This window comes from Leuciscus leuciscus, assembly GCF_965113295.1.
Source record: "Leuciscus leuciscus genome assembly, chromosome: 20".
NCBI classification, from domain to species: Eukaryota; Metazoa; Chordata; class Actinopteri; order Cypriniformes; family Leuciscidae; genus Leuciscus; species Leuciscus leuciscus.
In genome coordinates this window covers 34574491-34590094 of record NC_138744.1, presented here as the reverse complement: position 1 = coordinate 34590094, position 15604 = coordinate 34574491, and the positions used below count along the sequence as shown (strand labels likewise).

General features: G+C 37.2%; 1 protein-coding gene across 1 annotated transcript; it reads right to left on the bottom strand.

The window, feature by feature from the left end:
• Positions 1-2122: 2122 nt before the first annotated feature.
• zc3h12aa (zinc finger CCCH-type containing 12Aa) lies at positions 2123-14877 on the bottom strand. Its single transcript, XM_082150342.1, has 6 exons — positions 14728-14877; positions 12727-13160; positions 10777-10916; positions 8163-8397; positions 7960-8066; positions 2123-5443 (listed from the first exon to the last, which is right to left on the bottom strand). The coding sequence occupies exons 2-6, from the start codon at positions 13068-13070 to the stop codon at positions 4557-4559; spliced, it is 1713 nt and encodes a 570-aa protein (XP_082006468.1). The 5' UTR covers positions 13071-13160; positions 14728-14877; the 3' UTR covers positions 2123-4556.
• Positions 14878-15604: the final 727 nt, after the last annotated feature.

The window sequence follows — 15604 nt, the reverse complement described above, 5'->3', positions numbered from 1 at the left end:
TTGCATTCTACTATTTTAGGTTTAGGTTCAAAATACCCTGTATTTACTGTACATTACAAGAGGCCAGCTATGATGAGTTCCCTGTATGTCGAATGATGTGTTCTGATGTTTCATTGCTTTGGACCTTCATGTAAACTGAGAATATGTTAAAAGGTTTAATTTTGTATTTTACCCTAGATAAACTATAATGCTCATGTTATCAAATGTTTGTTAAAGATGCAATAATGTGACACACATCTAATGCAAAAGTGTTTGCTTTGGCTTTTGCCTTTTTTGGTTATTTTAGTCACCTAACTTCCTCTTACTAAGAAAGGAAATAACATTCCTATGGATTGAGATAAAGTAATAAACAATGATCACATGGTTTACAAGGAGCTGTTTTGCATATTTATAATGCACTTTTTGTTGCTTGTGAACTTCCTTCTTCCTTGTAGAGGCCGATGAATATAGTCAGAAAGGGTGGGAAGGAAGGAGACCAAAAGACAAATTTTACATTGAATGATATTATACACATGGATTCACCATTCAAATCAAACATATTGTTTTGCTCTACATCATTTTTGTATATATTTACATGTGAAAATGTCATTATTGATAAGCTTTTGGCAGTAAAAGCAAATTAGCAAAAGTTTTGCCCCACATACTGTATATGCAGGTGGATCGTTTAACATCGACAGAAATAAACAATTATTTGAAATCGGTATAAAAAAGCAATGAAGTATAACAAAACTTTCTGTTGAATTTAAAGGTGTGTCTATAGTAATGGGCTAAAATTAGAGCTCAAGTACATACTTCAGATGGCATAAACTTTGCCATCAATCACAATTGAAATCAAAACAGAAACTATTTGACACAAATGTTTAATTTCGTGACAACATCATGGTTCTCCAGCATGTCAAGACATAGTCAACATGAAATACTCATGTCTGTGGTATTGTGGATATCTAAGACTGTTCAAACATATTTCAATAATTGTTCTTAAATTGTTGTGCTTGCAAGCTTTTTTAGAGCTAACACCTATTTGTATATACATGTTTTTAAAACTTAATATGTAAGATTGCATATAAAAGCTCAAGTTATAGTGAAAAAAAGTGAACACGTGAACAACATTATATTGACTATTATTACTAAACTATTTATGGCACCACTGGTTGAATGCAGAGGACTTCTGAAATGACAAAGGCAAAGGCAAAGTCCGCTCTATTTCTGTCTTTCTTTCTTTCTTTTTTTTGACTAATAAAATTACTGTGATTTTCACCCACCTATTTTGAAAAAACCCTGGATGGAAACGGCGAGATGCGCATAAAGTCTAAAAATGTAAGCGCTCAATTGAGGCGAATATTTTTTATCCAGTAAGAAGACATGTTTGAAACACATTTACCGAATAAATCCCTCGTCCCCATGTGTCTTTCCCTCAGCGGAGGCTGTGATTGGATAACTGGACTAAGCAGCGGACCAACGGCATCGCAGCATCTCAGATGTTGGTTTGGTGTTTCTGAAACGCCGGAGTAAGTGTGTGATCAAAATGATTTGGTTTAATTCCCTCCAGAAGCGTCTCACACGATTGTGTTCCCAAACACCAGCATCCGAACGCTAGAGAACATTACAGTGTTTACTGTGTTTCGTCTGACGCTCTGAGACAAACTCATTTATGATGGAGAAGAAAAGAGCCACATTGAAACAACTTCCATTTATATTATATATTATATATAAATGGATACAGCATTTTAATTTGTGATGATGAGATGATGTGCACCAAAAAAGCCAAATACACATTTATCATTTTATTTTGATGAATGTTTATAGATATTTTCAACCAATTTCTTAGGAAGTGATGATTTTGTTCTCTTGAACACATGGGATGGAAACGCTGCTTTATTCACAAATGTTTTTATGTGATATTCCAATTTTGCACATAAGTTAAGTTCACAATTGTGGATGGAAACAGCTACTGTCTCAAAGATTTTCTCACACATATTTTTTTCGTTACTCCTTTCTCTATTTTTTTATTATTGGTCAGTGTAATTATTGATCATTTCACCTTTAAGTATAGCACTTTAATTTGTGAGATCAATGAGATGTGCACAAAAAAAAAAAAAGAAAAAAAAAAAAGAGCCAAATACACATTTATCATTTTATTTTAATGAATGTTGAAGGGACAAGGAGCAAAGTACATCTTTATTCATTGCATTTGCCAATGCAACTCTGAGAACTTAATTCCTGTTCACATTAATGATTATAAGGCACTGGCAGGTAATAAACATGTTGCACGTTGCTACTTGGACACCTTGAACTAAACGTGACAAGCTGTTACAGCTGAGTATGATATTTTTAGAACTGAAACATTAAACAGAATGACAACAACATAATGCACACAAGCTCATGTTAATGGAACATCTTTGCAAACAGATGCTAAAATTAGACTGTCTCCTCTGAAGAGAAAACATGAAACTGGACAAACTCATGCTCACTGACAGTTAAAATAGATACTAGCCAATCAAAGACACAAGTGTGATACAAAATTACACAAAAAAACGATATACTAATTTGAAAATAGTGGATAAAACATCAGTATAATTATTTAACATCTTTTGACACGCATATAAACGTAAATCATGACTAATTAGTGCAAAGAATTCACTATTCTCTTGTTTGAGAGCAGACGTTTGAATATTGAGATAACTAAAGTCAATTTTGCATAGCAGGAAATATGTGAGATGTCCTTTGTACATTCAAATTGTCAAAATCCACAAGCTCAACATTACATAACTGAACCAGATTGATAAGAAACATGTCACTTTAAAGCACAATGAAATATGATGTCCAGTACTGTGGCAAGATTCAGAAAATGCAATGTGTCAGAGTCAAATTGTAGTGCTTGGCATGAGTACTATTATAAAAACGTATCAGGGGATTCCCATCCCAAACAACTGAAACAAAGAAGTACAATAAAAAGTCTGCAGACAAGGAATCACATCTATTACTATTTAAAGTGATTCTGTGGTGGAGTATAATTGAATGAACAATTAGCATCAGACTTAAGAACAAAATTACTCTGAACATTGAAAACAGGGCTGGCCCTTAATGACTGTAATTACATACAACTACATTTACAGAATGCTCAAATTACATTTCAGCTTCTGTCCAAACCAAATCTGTAGCCTTTGAGACAAGGTACAGTTTGCTACACGTTAGGAGCAACAATTGATGCAATGTGCATCAACCTCTTTAAAAACAACTAGACACACATTTGACTTTGTAGTCATACGTAGTTTACCACATGTACTATGTGATAAGTCATTTAGGTTTCTGAGACTTTAAAGAGCCCCAGTCTGAAACCTCCAAAAAAACTGAAAAGATGGAAACACCAGAGTTACACTCTCAGAAAAAAAATGGGCAAAAACGGTACAACAGCTTGTCACTGGGTGAAAAAATAGTACCTTATCTACCCCCAAATGGTGCATATTAGTATGTTAGGGTAATGACATAGGGTAGTACCCTTAAAGTAACACATTGAACCTTTTAGGGGTAACATGGTACACTGTTGTCCCTTTAAGGCAGAGGTCTTCAACCCTGCTCCTGGGGACCAACTCTCCTGCAGAGTTTAGTTTCAACCCTAATCAAACACACCTGAAACAGCTAATCAAGCTCTTCAGGATCACTTGAAAATACACAGGCAGGTGTGCTGAAGCAGGCTGGAAATTAGCCTTGAAGCCCCCATGTGCAGGGTTGAAGACATGTGAAGGTCAAGTATGGTAACCCCATAGACACACACACCTGGAGCAGTGGGCAGCCTTTTTTGCAATGGCGCCCAGAAAACGATTTGGGGTTATTGCCTTACTCAAAGGTACCCGAGTAATTTCCTGCAAGTATTGAGAATCAAACCCACAACCTTTGGGTTACCAGTCTGACTCTCTAACCATTAGGCCATGACTGCACCCTAGGCCTCTGCTTTAAGGGTATTGCCCCAGAGACAAGCTGTTGTACCCATAAAGGTAAAATTTTGGGGCATTTTTTTCTGAAAGTAAGACCTACTTATGGGCAGGGTGTTCTTTATTTTTGCCATTTAGCCTTTAATGAGATAGGACAGTATAGAACATGGGTTTCCAATCCTGCTCATGGAGGGCCACTGAGCTAGGGGTAACGTGGTATACAGTTGTCCCCTTTTAAGGCAGAGGTCTTAAACCCTACTCCTGGGGACCCGCTGTCCTGCAGAGTTTAGCTACAACTCCAATTAAACAGACCTGAACCAGCTAATCATGGTCTTACTGGGCATTCTAGAAACATTCAGGTAGGTGTGTTGTGGCAATTTGGAGCTAAACTCTGCAGGACAGTGGCCCTCCAGGACCGAATTTGGACACCCCTGGTACAGAGAACTGACAGCAAGTGGGAGAGAAAGGGGGACAGGATCGGGAAAGGAAAGACAGTCTGGACTCAAACTCGGGTTGCCGAAGATCCCATGCACTTCCCATGCAGTTATCGGCTCTGACATGATTCTTTCTTTAGAGAGACTATTAATGCATTGCCTTTTTCGTGGTCCCAAAGTTTCAAAGAAATCAGAAGTCTCCCCTGGACTTGAGTTTGAGAATCTCTGCAGCCAGCTGTTGTGCGTCTTTCAGCTGAGGACACATTTCCATAACTTTGTTTACGTGATGTGGGTTAAAAATTGCATAAAGCCTCTTCCGGACTTCCTCTCTTTCTTCCTGGAAAGCGCTGGACTGCGGCATGGCTGAATGCTGCTGGCTTCCGTAGCCATCGGGAGACCTGTGCGAGCTAGGGCAGGGTAAAGGTTCGGGTAAACTGTTCGCCTGTGGTAAGTAGAGAGGGTAAGACCAGCCCCCATAAGCAGGAAGACTGTAACTCTGGACAGGGTTGGGAAGAGGTAGGGAGCTGTAGGCACTATAGTTGGGATGAAAGTTGGAGTAAGGGCTCATGTTGTCGTAGTAGCGCTGGCTGCCTGCAGGTGTGGTAGGGATACCAGACAACGGCGGATGACCCGATCTCATCCTATGCAAGTCATCAATGCTCTGGGATGGCTCTGAAAAGCCAGAGTCGGAACTGAAAATGGACGAAGGGTTTGTTGGGAAAGGTGCTTGCAGACTGGTTCTGTCAACAAGAGGACTGCGCTGTCCCACTGGGGCCCTATTTAAAGGATTTTTCATGGACAAAATATCATCCCAGTAATTGAGCATGACACCCCTGCTGTCAGAGCTCTCGGGCTCCAATTTGAGCTTCTGTTCAAGTTCTTGCTCCAAGGAGGGAGAGCTGGACCCAAACCCGGGGTCATTTCTTGGGCACATGCCTCTCCCAGTCATTCTGCTGTCCTCTTTAGATCCAGACAGTCTGGCATTCTCTCGAAGCTCGTCGGCTAGAGAGCGCTGTGACTGGTTAGTGCGTTCTGGGTGGTAGAACTTACACTTGATCCCATATGTGCACTTTTTTCCTGAAGAGTAAAAAGACAAAAGTGTTGTAAGGTCTATTTCAGGGTTCTTCAAATCCAACCCTTGATCAATTGACAGCCCTAGTATTTGACCTAACCCTATTAGAGGTCTTCAGTCCAGCTCCTGGAGACCCAACGCCAGACAGAGTTTAGCTCTACTCCTAATCAAAGACCACCCGAGCATGCTAATCAGGGTCTTGACAGCTACTAGAAAATTACAGATTGGCGAGTTTGATCAGGATTTGAGCTAAACTCTGCAGAGCAGTGATTTGAGGAACCCTGGTTCTTCCATTCATTCACTTCGAATGTTGAAATAAGCCGCGTTTCCACCGCAGGAACTTTCCCCAGGAACTAGGGACTTTGGGCTGGTTCTCGGTGTGTTTACACCACAGGAACCAGGGTCTAAATTAAGTTTTCTGTTTCCGACAGTCTCTGTTTGTGAGGTAGTACTTTATCAAAGTTCAGGAACTTTCAGGGGTGGGACTTGGGCGCTGAACATGCTGATTGGTTGAGTTCATGCCGCATTTTGATTGGTTGACTACACGCAGCATTTTATTTCAACCACCATTTTTTTTATCCGTTGCGGTGCGTGCAGTAACAGTTGTTTGCTATTCGAATTAACAATGGAGTTTAAAAAATACGACAGATGGACCGACGACAAGGTTCAGGCTTCATTAAGCTTAAATTCAGAGGATGAAATCCAGCGGGAACTGTAAAGTAGCAAGCAGTCTATGTCACCAGACTAATTTGCCTAATTTTCAAGGTACTTTAGACCACGGTGGAAACGCAGTTTCCAGTTTGACCTGACAGCAACAGGTCTGGGGGAAAAAAAGTTCCCGGGACAAATTGTTCCAGGTAATTTCGGTGGAAACGCGACTATAGAGGCCAGAATTCTTCAATCTTGCTCCTGGAGATAGATTGAGCAAAGCTCAATTCCAACCTGCTCCAACACACCTGCCTGTGGTTTTCAAGCAATACGGAGGTGTGTTTGATTAAAGTTGGAGCTAAACTCTGCAGGACAGTAGGTCTCCAGGAGCTGGACTGAAGACCTCTGATATAGGGTTAGGTCAAATACTAGGGCTGTCAATTGATTTAAAATGTAGTGACTTAATGAATTACATAAAACGCAGATATTTTAATGGCACCTATTATGCTTTTTTTAATTTTAGCTTTTATCCTTTCATGAAGTATAGCTGTTTGTGCATGTAAAGGATCTGCAAATTTACAAACCACAAAGTCCACACTAAAGGAGGTTAATCTATCCAAGAAAAAACACGAGCCTGAAATGCCTTGTTTGTAATCCTGCCATTATTTATGCGACTTTGCTACGCCATCATGTTACACATTTGCAGAATTTCCACCTACTAGCTGCTTTGGCCCACCCTCAATAAACTATTGGGTGAGTGATTTCACTATGTCGAGGAGCAAAAACATTCAGAGCAGACTGGGCTTTTCAAAAAGGTGGGTAATATTAAAGATTACAATTAACAAAAGAGCCCAAATTATTAAATTTAGTTTTATTTATAGTTATTTTTAGATATAATCACACTTAAAAAAAAGAAAAAAAGAATAAGAAAAACTGTAAATTGTAAACATAAGGCAGGTTTTGAATTAACTTCTAAATCTAATTATAAAGTTAATTTTCTACCCCAATAAAATTTTTGAAATATAATCATTTACATAGTGGCTGTCTTAACCTGTTAGTAATGTCTTGATTATTTAATGCATGTTTAAATAGATTTATCATGAAAACAAGTTAAGTAAATATAATGAATAGGCTAATATAGTGCATATACGAAATGTTCATTTCTCTAGTGAACTAACCTGCTGTCGACACTAAATGCCTGAGGTAAATGAAATGCAAACGTGAGATATCAATAAAACAGCCTGAGAATAATATATTTCTGCAGTAGAAACACTGGTTGAGAGATGTAAACATATCGATCGATCGTCTCTTCCACTTCTGCGCTTTTTACTGTTAGCAAACAGTGTTGCATTACTGCACACGTCCCCTTCTGGATTGGAGTGTGGATCGCCTGTGACTGACTGTATTCGTTGTGCGATCGCATGGACCGAACCGTGACGTCCCGTACTGTTCGGGACGAATACATGTACCCCTACACTCCTAATATCGGTATAAGAAAAGCCTTCCGACAGGAAAAATTTAATACTAGCACTGAATACTATAGACTTTGAATAGTTGTTTTAGAAGTCAATATATTGTTTGTTTTGTTTCCATATCACTGAACAGATTTCACCTTCAAGATTATCACTGGCCTACAGAGTGTTACATTCGGCTTCAATGTGTGTGATGGCAGGAAAATCCCTTATTATGAAATATGTGATGAGTCATTGGGCATGATTGATGACATCCATTTATTATTGGGCAATATTTTTAGAATTAATTGCACACAACTGACACATTAACTTGACAGCCCAATAAATATATTTCAATCAGTGGTTTGTGGTTAAAAATTGAATAACAGGATTCTTAGTGATAAACAGTGATAAATATTTACCATATGGACAAAGTTGGCGCTTGTGGTCAAGCAACAATGTTTTTTTCCGAAGAAAATTATCCAAGTTGGGTCCGTGACGGCCGAGTGGGTCATCAGGTGGCATGAACCTGTGAAAGATGGAGTTATGATGGTTAGACTAATGGATAGGAATGAGAGGATAAGTTACCAAAAGCATTAGAAGAAATATTGATGTAATAACATACTTGTCATTTACAAAGGAGTACATAAGCAATCTCTCCTCAATGCAACGCTTCCACTCAGGACGTTCACTTTGCAGGTCACGATACGTGTCGTTGGACACTATAATGCCATCCAGGTCATGAGCTAACTTGATAATAAAGCGATCGTCATAGCAGACCACACGCTTTCCTCCAATCCTTCGTGAAGGTGTAAACACGAGAAACTTCTTCCTTTCCAGCTCTTCCAAAATATACTGATCTGAAAATATAGAAATAAAGAAATTTCATTGTCTTTGTGGACAATTTTTAGGAATGGCTTAGGGCTGGAGGCTGTATTTATCATTGCCATGTAGGGTTGGGTATTGTTTGAATTTTAATCCCGATTCAGCTGATCGATTCCGATTCTTATCGATTCCTAATTTGGATTCCAATATGGTAAAAAAAAAAAAATATAAAAATAAAAAAAACTCAGATGATATTGACATTTAGTCTTATTGCAAAACATTTCATTGTAGCTGAATATCATGAACAAAAATCTACAGGCTAAAGAACACTTACACAAGAAACGTTTGCCTGTTGTTTAAAAATAGCATAGAAAAACAACTAGCCTAACTTAAATAAATGTCAAGCATTATTAAAGACAAGTAAACACACAAAAAATTGTAATCGCAACAAATAGATACAACTGAACAAAGATATTTACGATTTTCAAGTATTGAGGTAGAAACTTTAATCAAATGTACAATAATACTGCTCTTTATAAATAAAATATACATTACAAATATAGTTACAAATTTTATTCAGTCAAGAATGAGTGAATTTTCTCTTTGTCTTTTGTTGTTTGATTAGTATTATTATAGAGACGGCAGCAGGACTATTAGGCTGCTAAAATTTTTGCCCAATATAAGTTACACATGCCTGCAGCACAGAAAACAGCGTGCCAGACGTCTCTCACTTGAAAAGTCATATTGCCATGGGACATTATTTACCAGCACCCATCAAATCGAATGTACAACTTAAACACTTAAAAGTTAAATAACTTTAGTTTTTGCGGTTTTTTAAGACGCTGTGTCACGATCTTGAGACTTAAGTCCTGTTTTATTGTTACGTTGCATTTTCATCTGTGTACTTGTGTACAATGTGCACTAACTGAATTGATGACATAAATGCTCAACAATACTGATTCTCTACATTACAGATACAAAACAAATGGTTATTTCCCTACATTAGCATTTAATATCCACCACAAGTGACCATATCAAATGCTGCTTTGGGGAAGTTATAAACCATAAGATCCCATATAACACAGGCTATAATTTGTGAAACAGGAAAGAGGCACGCAGCTCTAAACTGGATTAAAGATTCACAGTCAAACTGTGGGTAATAGGGAAAGCTCTTGAACTTCCTTGTGGGGAATTCCCAAGTGAGACCTGCAGGAAACTTAACTCTTCCTTATTATTCTACTTTTGTTATTACTGTTCTCTTGCCTGAACTGACTTGAGGAATCTGAGCAGGGGCGTTCACAACAGAAGAGAGATAGTCCAGGGACATAAACAAGTAGATTATCATCAACTACAACAACACGCCAGGGCTGTTGAACTAAACATGAATGTTCCTAAAGTCCTAAAACAAAGGTCATATTGTTGTACTAGTACCAAGATGTACAGAGGGACAAACAAACTAATGAACAGAAAATTGTTACATTTTTACAAAACGCTGCAATAGTTGAAAATACAACCAGCTGAGATTTTTTTGTGATGTAAAAACTTAACAGCAGACTTTAATGTAGTAAAAGTAAATTAATGTATGCTTCAGCATTTTAAACAGCACTTCTACGCAGGGATGAGTCTTTTGTATTATCATTATTATTTACATGAACTGTCTGAACAAACCAATACATTTTGTTTGATTATTGCTTCAATACCTCTGTATTTTTCTTCTTACTTTTTCAGCAAAAATATAACAAAACTTAGTGAGGTTTACGCTTAAAACATGGGAAAAAAAAGAAGAATTGCCAGTGGATAGTATAAATAAACTTAATTCAAGCAACTTAATTGAAGTCATATGGTCTAAAAGTACATTTTCTCCCCAAAGGATGTCGAGACACACACACACTGCTCAAAAGTTTGGGGTCAGTAAGATATTTTTTAATGTTTTTGAAATAAATCTTTTCTTCTCACCAAGGCTTATCAAAACTACACAAAACAATAATATTGTGAAATATTACTCCAATGTATAACTGCTGTTTTCTGCTGTAAAGTGCAATTTATTCCTGTGATCAAAGCTGCATTTTCAGCATCATTACAGTCTTCAGTGTCACATGATTTGATGCTCAAGAAACATTTATAATTATTATCAATGTTGAAAACAGTCATATTTTTGTGTAAACCGATGAATAGAAAGTTCAAAAGATCATCAATTATTTGTAATATAAATCTTTTGTTACATTATAAATTTCTTGGCTATCACTTTTGATCAGTTCGATGCGTCCTTTAGGACTATAAGTGTGTATTTCTTTAGGAAAAAAACTCCCTGACCCCAAACCTTTAGTCTGCAGTTAGATAGACTGGTTTCTCGGAAAAGCGAAAACTCCCGTGATGACTAATTTTTACCAAAGGTGCTGAGGGAGTGTCTCTACCTGAAATAGGTACATCAGGCCTGGGCTGCTCTTTTCTCCAGGAAGGCACAAACACAGTGATATTTCTGTGTCCTCGGTCAAGGAAGTAGTGGACTGCCAGCTCAATCCCTCGGCATGAAAACACTTCCTTGTTCCCATGACTGAGAGAGAGAGAGAGAGAGAGAGAGAGAGAGAGAGAGAGAGAGAGAGAGAGAGAGAGAGAGAGAGAGAGAGAGAGAGAGAGAGAGAGAGAGAGAGAGAGAGAGAGAGAGAGAGAGAGAATTAGTCTGGCATATGGCACAAATCATTAAATATGCATGTCAAAAACTGCTGGTCTGTGCAGACGTTAAGTTCCCTCTGGGGTTTAGTAACGTACTGCTGCCTTTTCAGCATCTTGCACCATGAATGTCACGTTTCTAAGATGCCATATCAGATTAAAAAATCCTGTGTACTGTGTGTGTGTGTGTGCGTGTGTGTGTGTGTATATATATATATATATATATATATAAAAATATATTAATTATTATTTATTTTTTTAAATGTTTCAATCGTGACAGCTCGAATAGTTTTAGCATGTTATTAAAAATGAAAATGTTAATGTATTTGGTCTTGATGGATTAGATCTGCTACATTTCTGCTGTTGATTATTGTTGTGATTATATGCTGCTGCTGCATAAATAGACAGATAAATCCCAGATCTATGCAGGTGGAGCTGGGGAGGAGGAGGAGGAGCTCATTCAGAGGAACACTGCAGGACTAGCTTACAGCAAACACTGAACCAGACTATTTAAATATTGAGCAAGAATCTCATTGGCTGCAGGATCAGCAGAGGCCAATCAGCTTGTGCCATGATGTAATGATATGATTGCTTGTGGATTGCATGTAAAGGACCTATCAGCCTGCGTCAAATTGAGTATCATGATTTAACTTATATCAGATTTAAATTCAGAAGACTCAATGAACCTAAAATGAATTTCAGCTCTGGAAATTAGAATAGCTTAAGGCAAAAATGCAAGTAGAAGCAAGCTAAAACACAAGCTGATTTGCATAACCACGAAAACAGAAAACTACAAGACAACTGGAAGGCACACTGCAGTTGCTGAAAGATGCCTGTCAGAGATGTTTGATAAAGAAAAACCGAGATGGATATGATGACAGAATTGTTTGCTTTGACTGGGAAGCTACATCTAACAATACATACAAAACTGCAATTTTCATTACGTCATGATGTTATAACAAATATCAATGCATAAGCAGCCTTTCACATACAGTAATTGTTAAGTGTTGCAATTGACTATTAAATCTATTTAATTCAAGGAAAAAAAATGTCTTCCATAGAATTCCCGTCTGTGACCTTTGCAGAAAGCGTGACCAGAAATGTCGCTGGGTGAGTATACCGAGCTTACTGGAAGTGAAAAGGTTAAATATTATTTGCATAATGGAGAACAGAAAGGCATGGACAAAGAGGAAGTAAACATTTTTCAGAAGAAGCAGGTTTCAGGTTAATGCCCTAAGGCAACGTGAGCAATTCAGTATGGGAAGTGGTGACTAATATTACAATCAACAAACTACTTACTACTTTTGATCTGATTTATTAAACAATTATAAATAATGAGCAATCAACAATGTTGCATGTGCATTTATGCAATTATTTGGATGCGATATTCCCTTTTTAAAATGCTTTTTAAACAGTTACAGCGATCTGAGGTGGAGCGACATTTAAAAAAAATTGTAATAAAAGTAAAAGCCTTGCATAGTTTGGGAAAAGTTAATTCACAACCGCAGAGCACATTTATCCTGAACTTCCCTTTGTAACCGCAACTTGTTGATACTTGTTAAACTGGCAAAGACTAAGAGAATTCTCTTCCTACAGAAAGTCTATTGAAATAAATAAATACATAAATAAAACTGGCTCCATTAGATCATTCTCTTCCTACGGAAAGACTATTGAAAGCAGAAGCGATTCCTCACCTCATGGCCACGTTACTGCCATCAATGACTATAGGCTTCAGGTCACTTTCGGGTTCATTGTTGTCCTCCAGCGTTGATCCCGGTCCCTTGGATGAGCTTCCTCCCCATTGGGACAAACCATCATCACTGTCGGAGCTGGAGGAGGGCACAGCCTTCGCCCCGGACCGCACCAGTTCTCCCAGTACAGCGTTGGTGTCCGTCCCCAGTCCCAGCTTCCTCAGCGCGGCCTTCACCTCTCCTGGAGAGTAACCCAGCTTACGGAAGAAGTCCACCTTCATCTGCAGGTCGTGTGTGTCTCGGCTCAGGCTCGCGGGTGGATGATGGAAACACCTCGGCTGCTGCATGCTGGCGTATGATGGGTGTGTGTTTCAGTGGAAGAGATCCTGTGTCGTCCATATGCTGCAAACACATGTTGCTCTTGCTTCTGAATCAGGCTGAAACATCAACAAATAAATGGTCTTTAAAATGCATGCTATGAATTGTAATTAAACATGTTATAGTTACATAAATTATCTTATATTTGTATTTATTATTGATGACTTGAAAGAATGAATGAATGGAGAATATCTAGTATAGGCCTATATATCATCAATAATAAAATGGATTTTTTTTAAATCACAATGGTCCAGTGCATGCAAAATACACATATTAAATATAAACATATAATAATTACATAAATGACTTTTACAGTTGATACAAAAGTTGATTGAACTTAATTTTGTGCAGCACTGACTTGCTATTTTGCTCATTTTATTTTTTATATACATTCACTATACATATAGTGTCTTTGTTGATATGGCTTGGACAGCCTGACGTGTTTACAGTGTAATATATTCATTGCTGAATCTGTCTCTAAGAGAGAGTGAGACAGATTGAGAGTTAATAGTGTTATTATTATAATTATTATTAATTGCAGTACTCAGATACTTGTTACTTGTTAATAAATAAAATAAAATTAACTGAGGATCTTGAAAGTGTTTTCAAACTTTCCTTTTGTTTCAAAGAACTGCATAATTATATATATATATATATATATATATATATATATATATATATATATATATATATATATATATATATGCCTACACTAGATATTCTCCATAAATTCATTTATCCATTCTTTCAAGTCATCAATAATTAAAATATAAATAAAGATAGAATGGATTTTTTAAAATCACAATAGTCCAGTGCATGCAAAATACACACGCTGTAAAAAAAAAAAATATAATCGATAAGGAATGACAACATATGTTTTTACATTAACTCATAACTTTGATTAAGTTGAGCAAATTAAGCAAACATAATCAAACTTTGTGTACGTTATATGAATCACATTTTTAAGTCAGTTTAATGTCATTAAGTCATGACTCATACAGCTTAGTTGATTGTACTTACAAATTTAAAGCAGCATTGACTTGCTATTTTGCTAACTTTTATTTTAAATATACATTTATTGTCTTTCTTGTTATGGCTTGGACAGCCTGACGTGTGTACAGTGGAATACATATTTTGTAGAAAATGCCTTTGAAATCCATTCCCAGACTGTCTGAGGGGCTCAGGCAAAATCAGTTTATTGTCTTACTCTTTATCAATAATGCTCGACTAATTAGCATTCGATTTCACTAACTGGAGCAAAATAAAATTTTAGGCATTTGATGCAGTGATAATGTAGTAGGGGTGAACTTTCTACGCACAAGCAGTGATAACCTGTCAATCTGATTAAATAAGAGACAATATATAGTGCATTTAACAACAGTAAATTATACATTTAACAAACAATACTAAACTCTACAATACTTGTCAACCGCGCGCGCTGGCCTTCTCCGGACTGTCCGGTAAAAACACCGGCTGAATTTTTGTTAAATGAAATACTAGAGGAAATTTAGTGTTAACATAAGAATAATTAATCGTTGCTGTCATGTAAACAGATGACAGAGTTTACCTCTGTTTGTCTCAACTGTCAATAAACACCATTGATAAAATAGAGTAACCCAGACCTACCATATTCTCCAAACGACGAGTCCAGTGATCGATAACGCGCGTCTGTGAGGATTATGAAGAACTGATCTGGGGTTTAATGACGTGTTTTAATGTAACACCTTTATTCCTCTACTTCCTACTTCCTGATTCAGGTGTGACTCGACCTGTTCTCCTCCCCGAGAGAGAGAGAGAGAGAGAGAGAGAGAGAGAGAGAGAGGAGAGAGAGAGAGAGAGAGAGAGAGGAGAGAGAGAATTAGTCTGGCAAATTACTACCTTTACATGAATTAGTTTACTTTTATATTTATATTTTCTAAGCTTACTTTATTTTCTGTTAGATTTTTTATTCTGTATTTCATCTTCATCTCCTGTATTTCTGTTTTCACTCCCTGTTGTCCTGTTGTTTGGTGATTGATCTTTTTCCTTGATCAGGCTTTGGTTAAACTGTAAATGTGGATAATCAGTCATTGCTGAATCTGCCTCTAAGAGAGAGTGAGACAGATTGAGAGTTTATAGTGTATGTTTATAATTACCATTAATTACAATACTAATTCTCAGATACTTGTTACTTTATTATTGTATTTTTGCCATCATTTAAATCATTTAAAGCAACACACACACACACACACACACACACACACACACACACACACACACACACACACACACACACACACACAGACACACACACACACACACACACACACACACACACACAGGGTGGTAAACAATCAACAAATTAAATTAACTGAGGATCTTAAAATAAGTTTTTTTTTACAACTTTCCTTTTGCATTTTTTTGCATAACATTTACATTTATGTGTGTGAAACCTGTCCAAACGAAATATGATCATATGGGAGGTGTTTTCATAAACATACCTTATATCATATTTTATGATCAT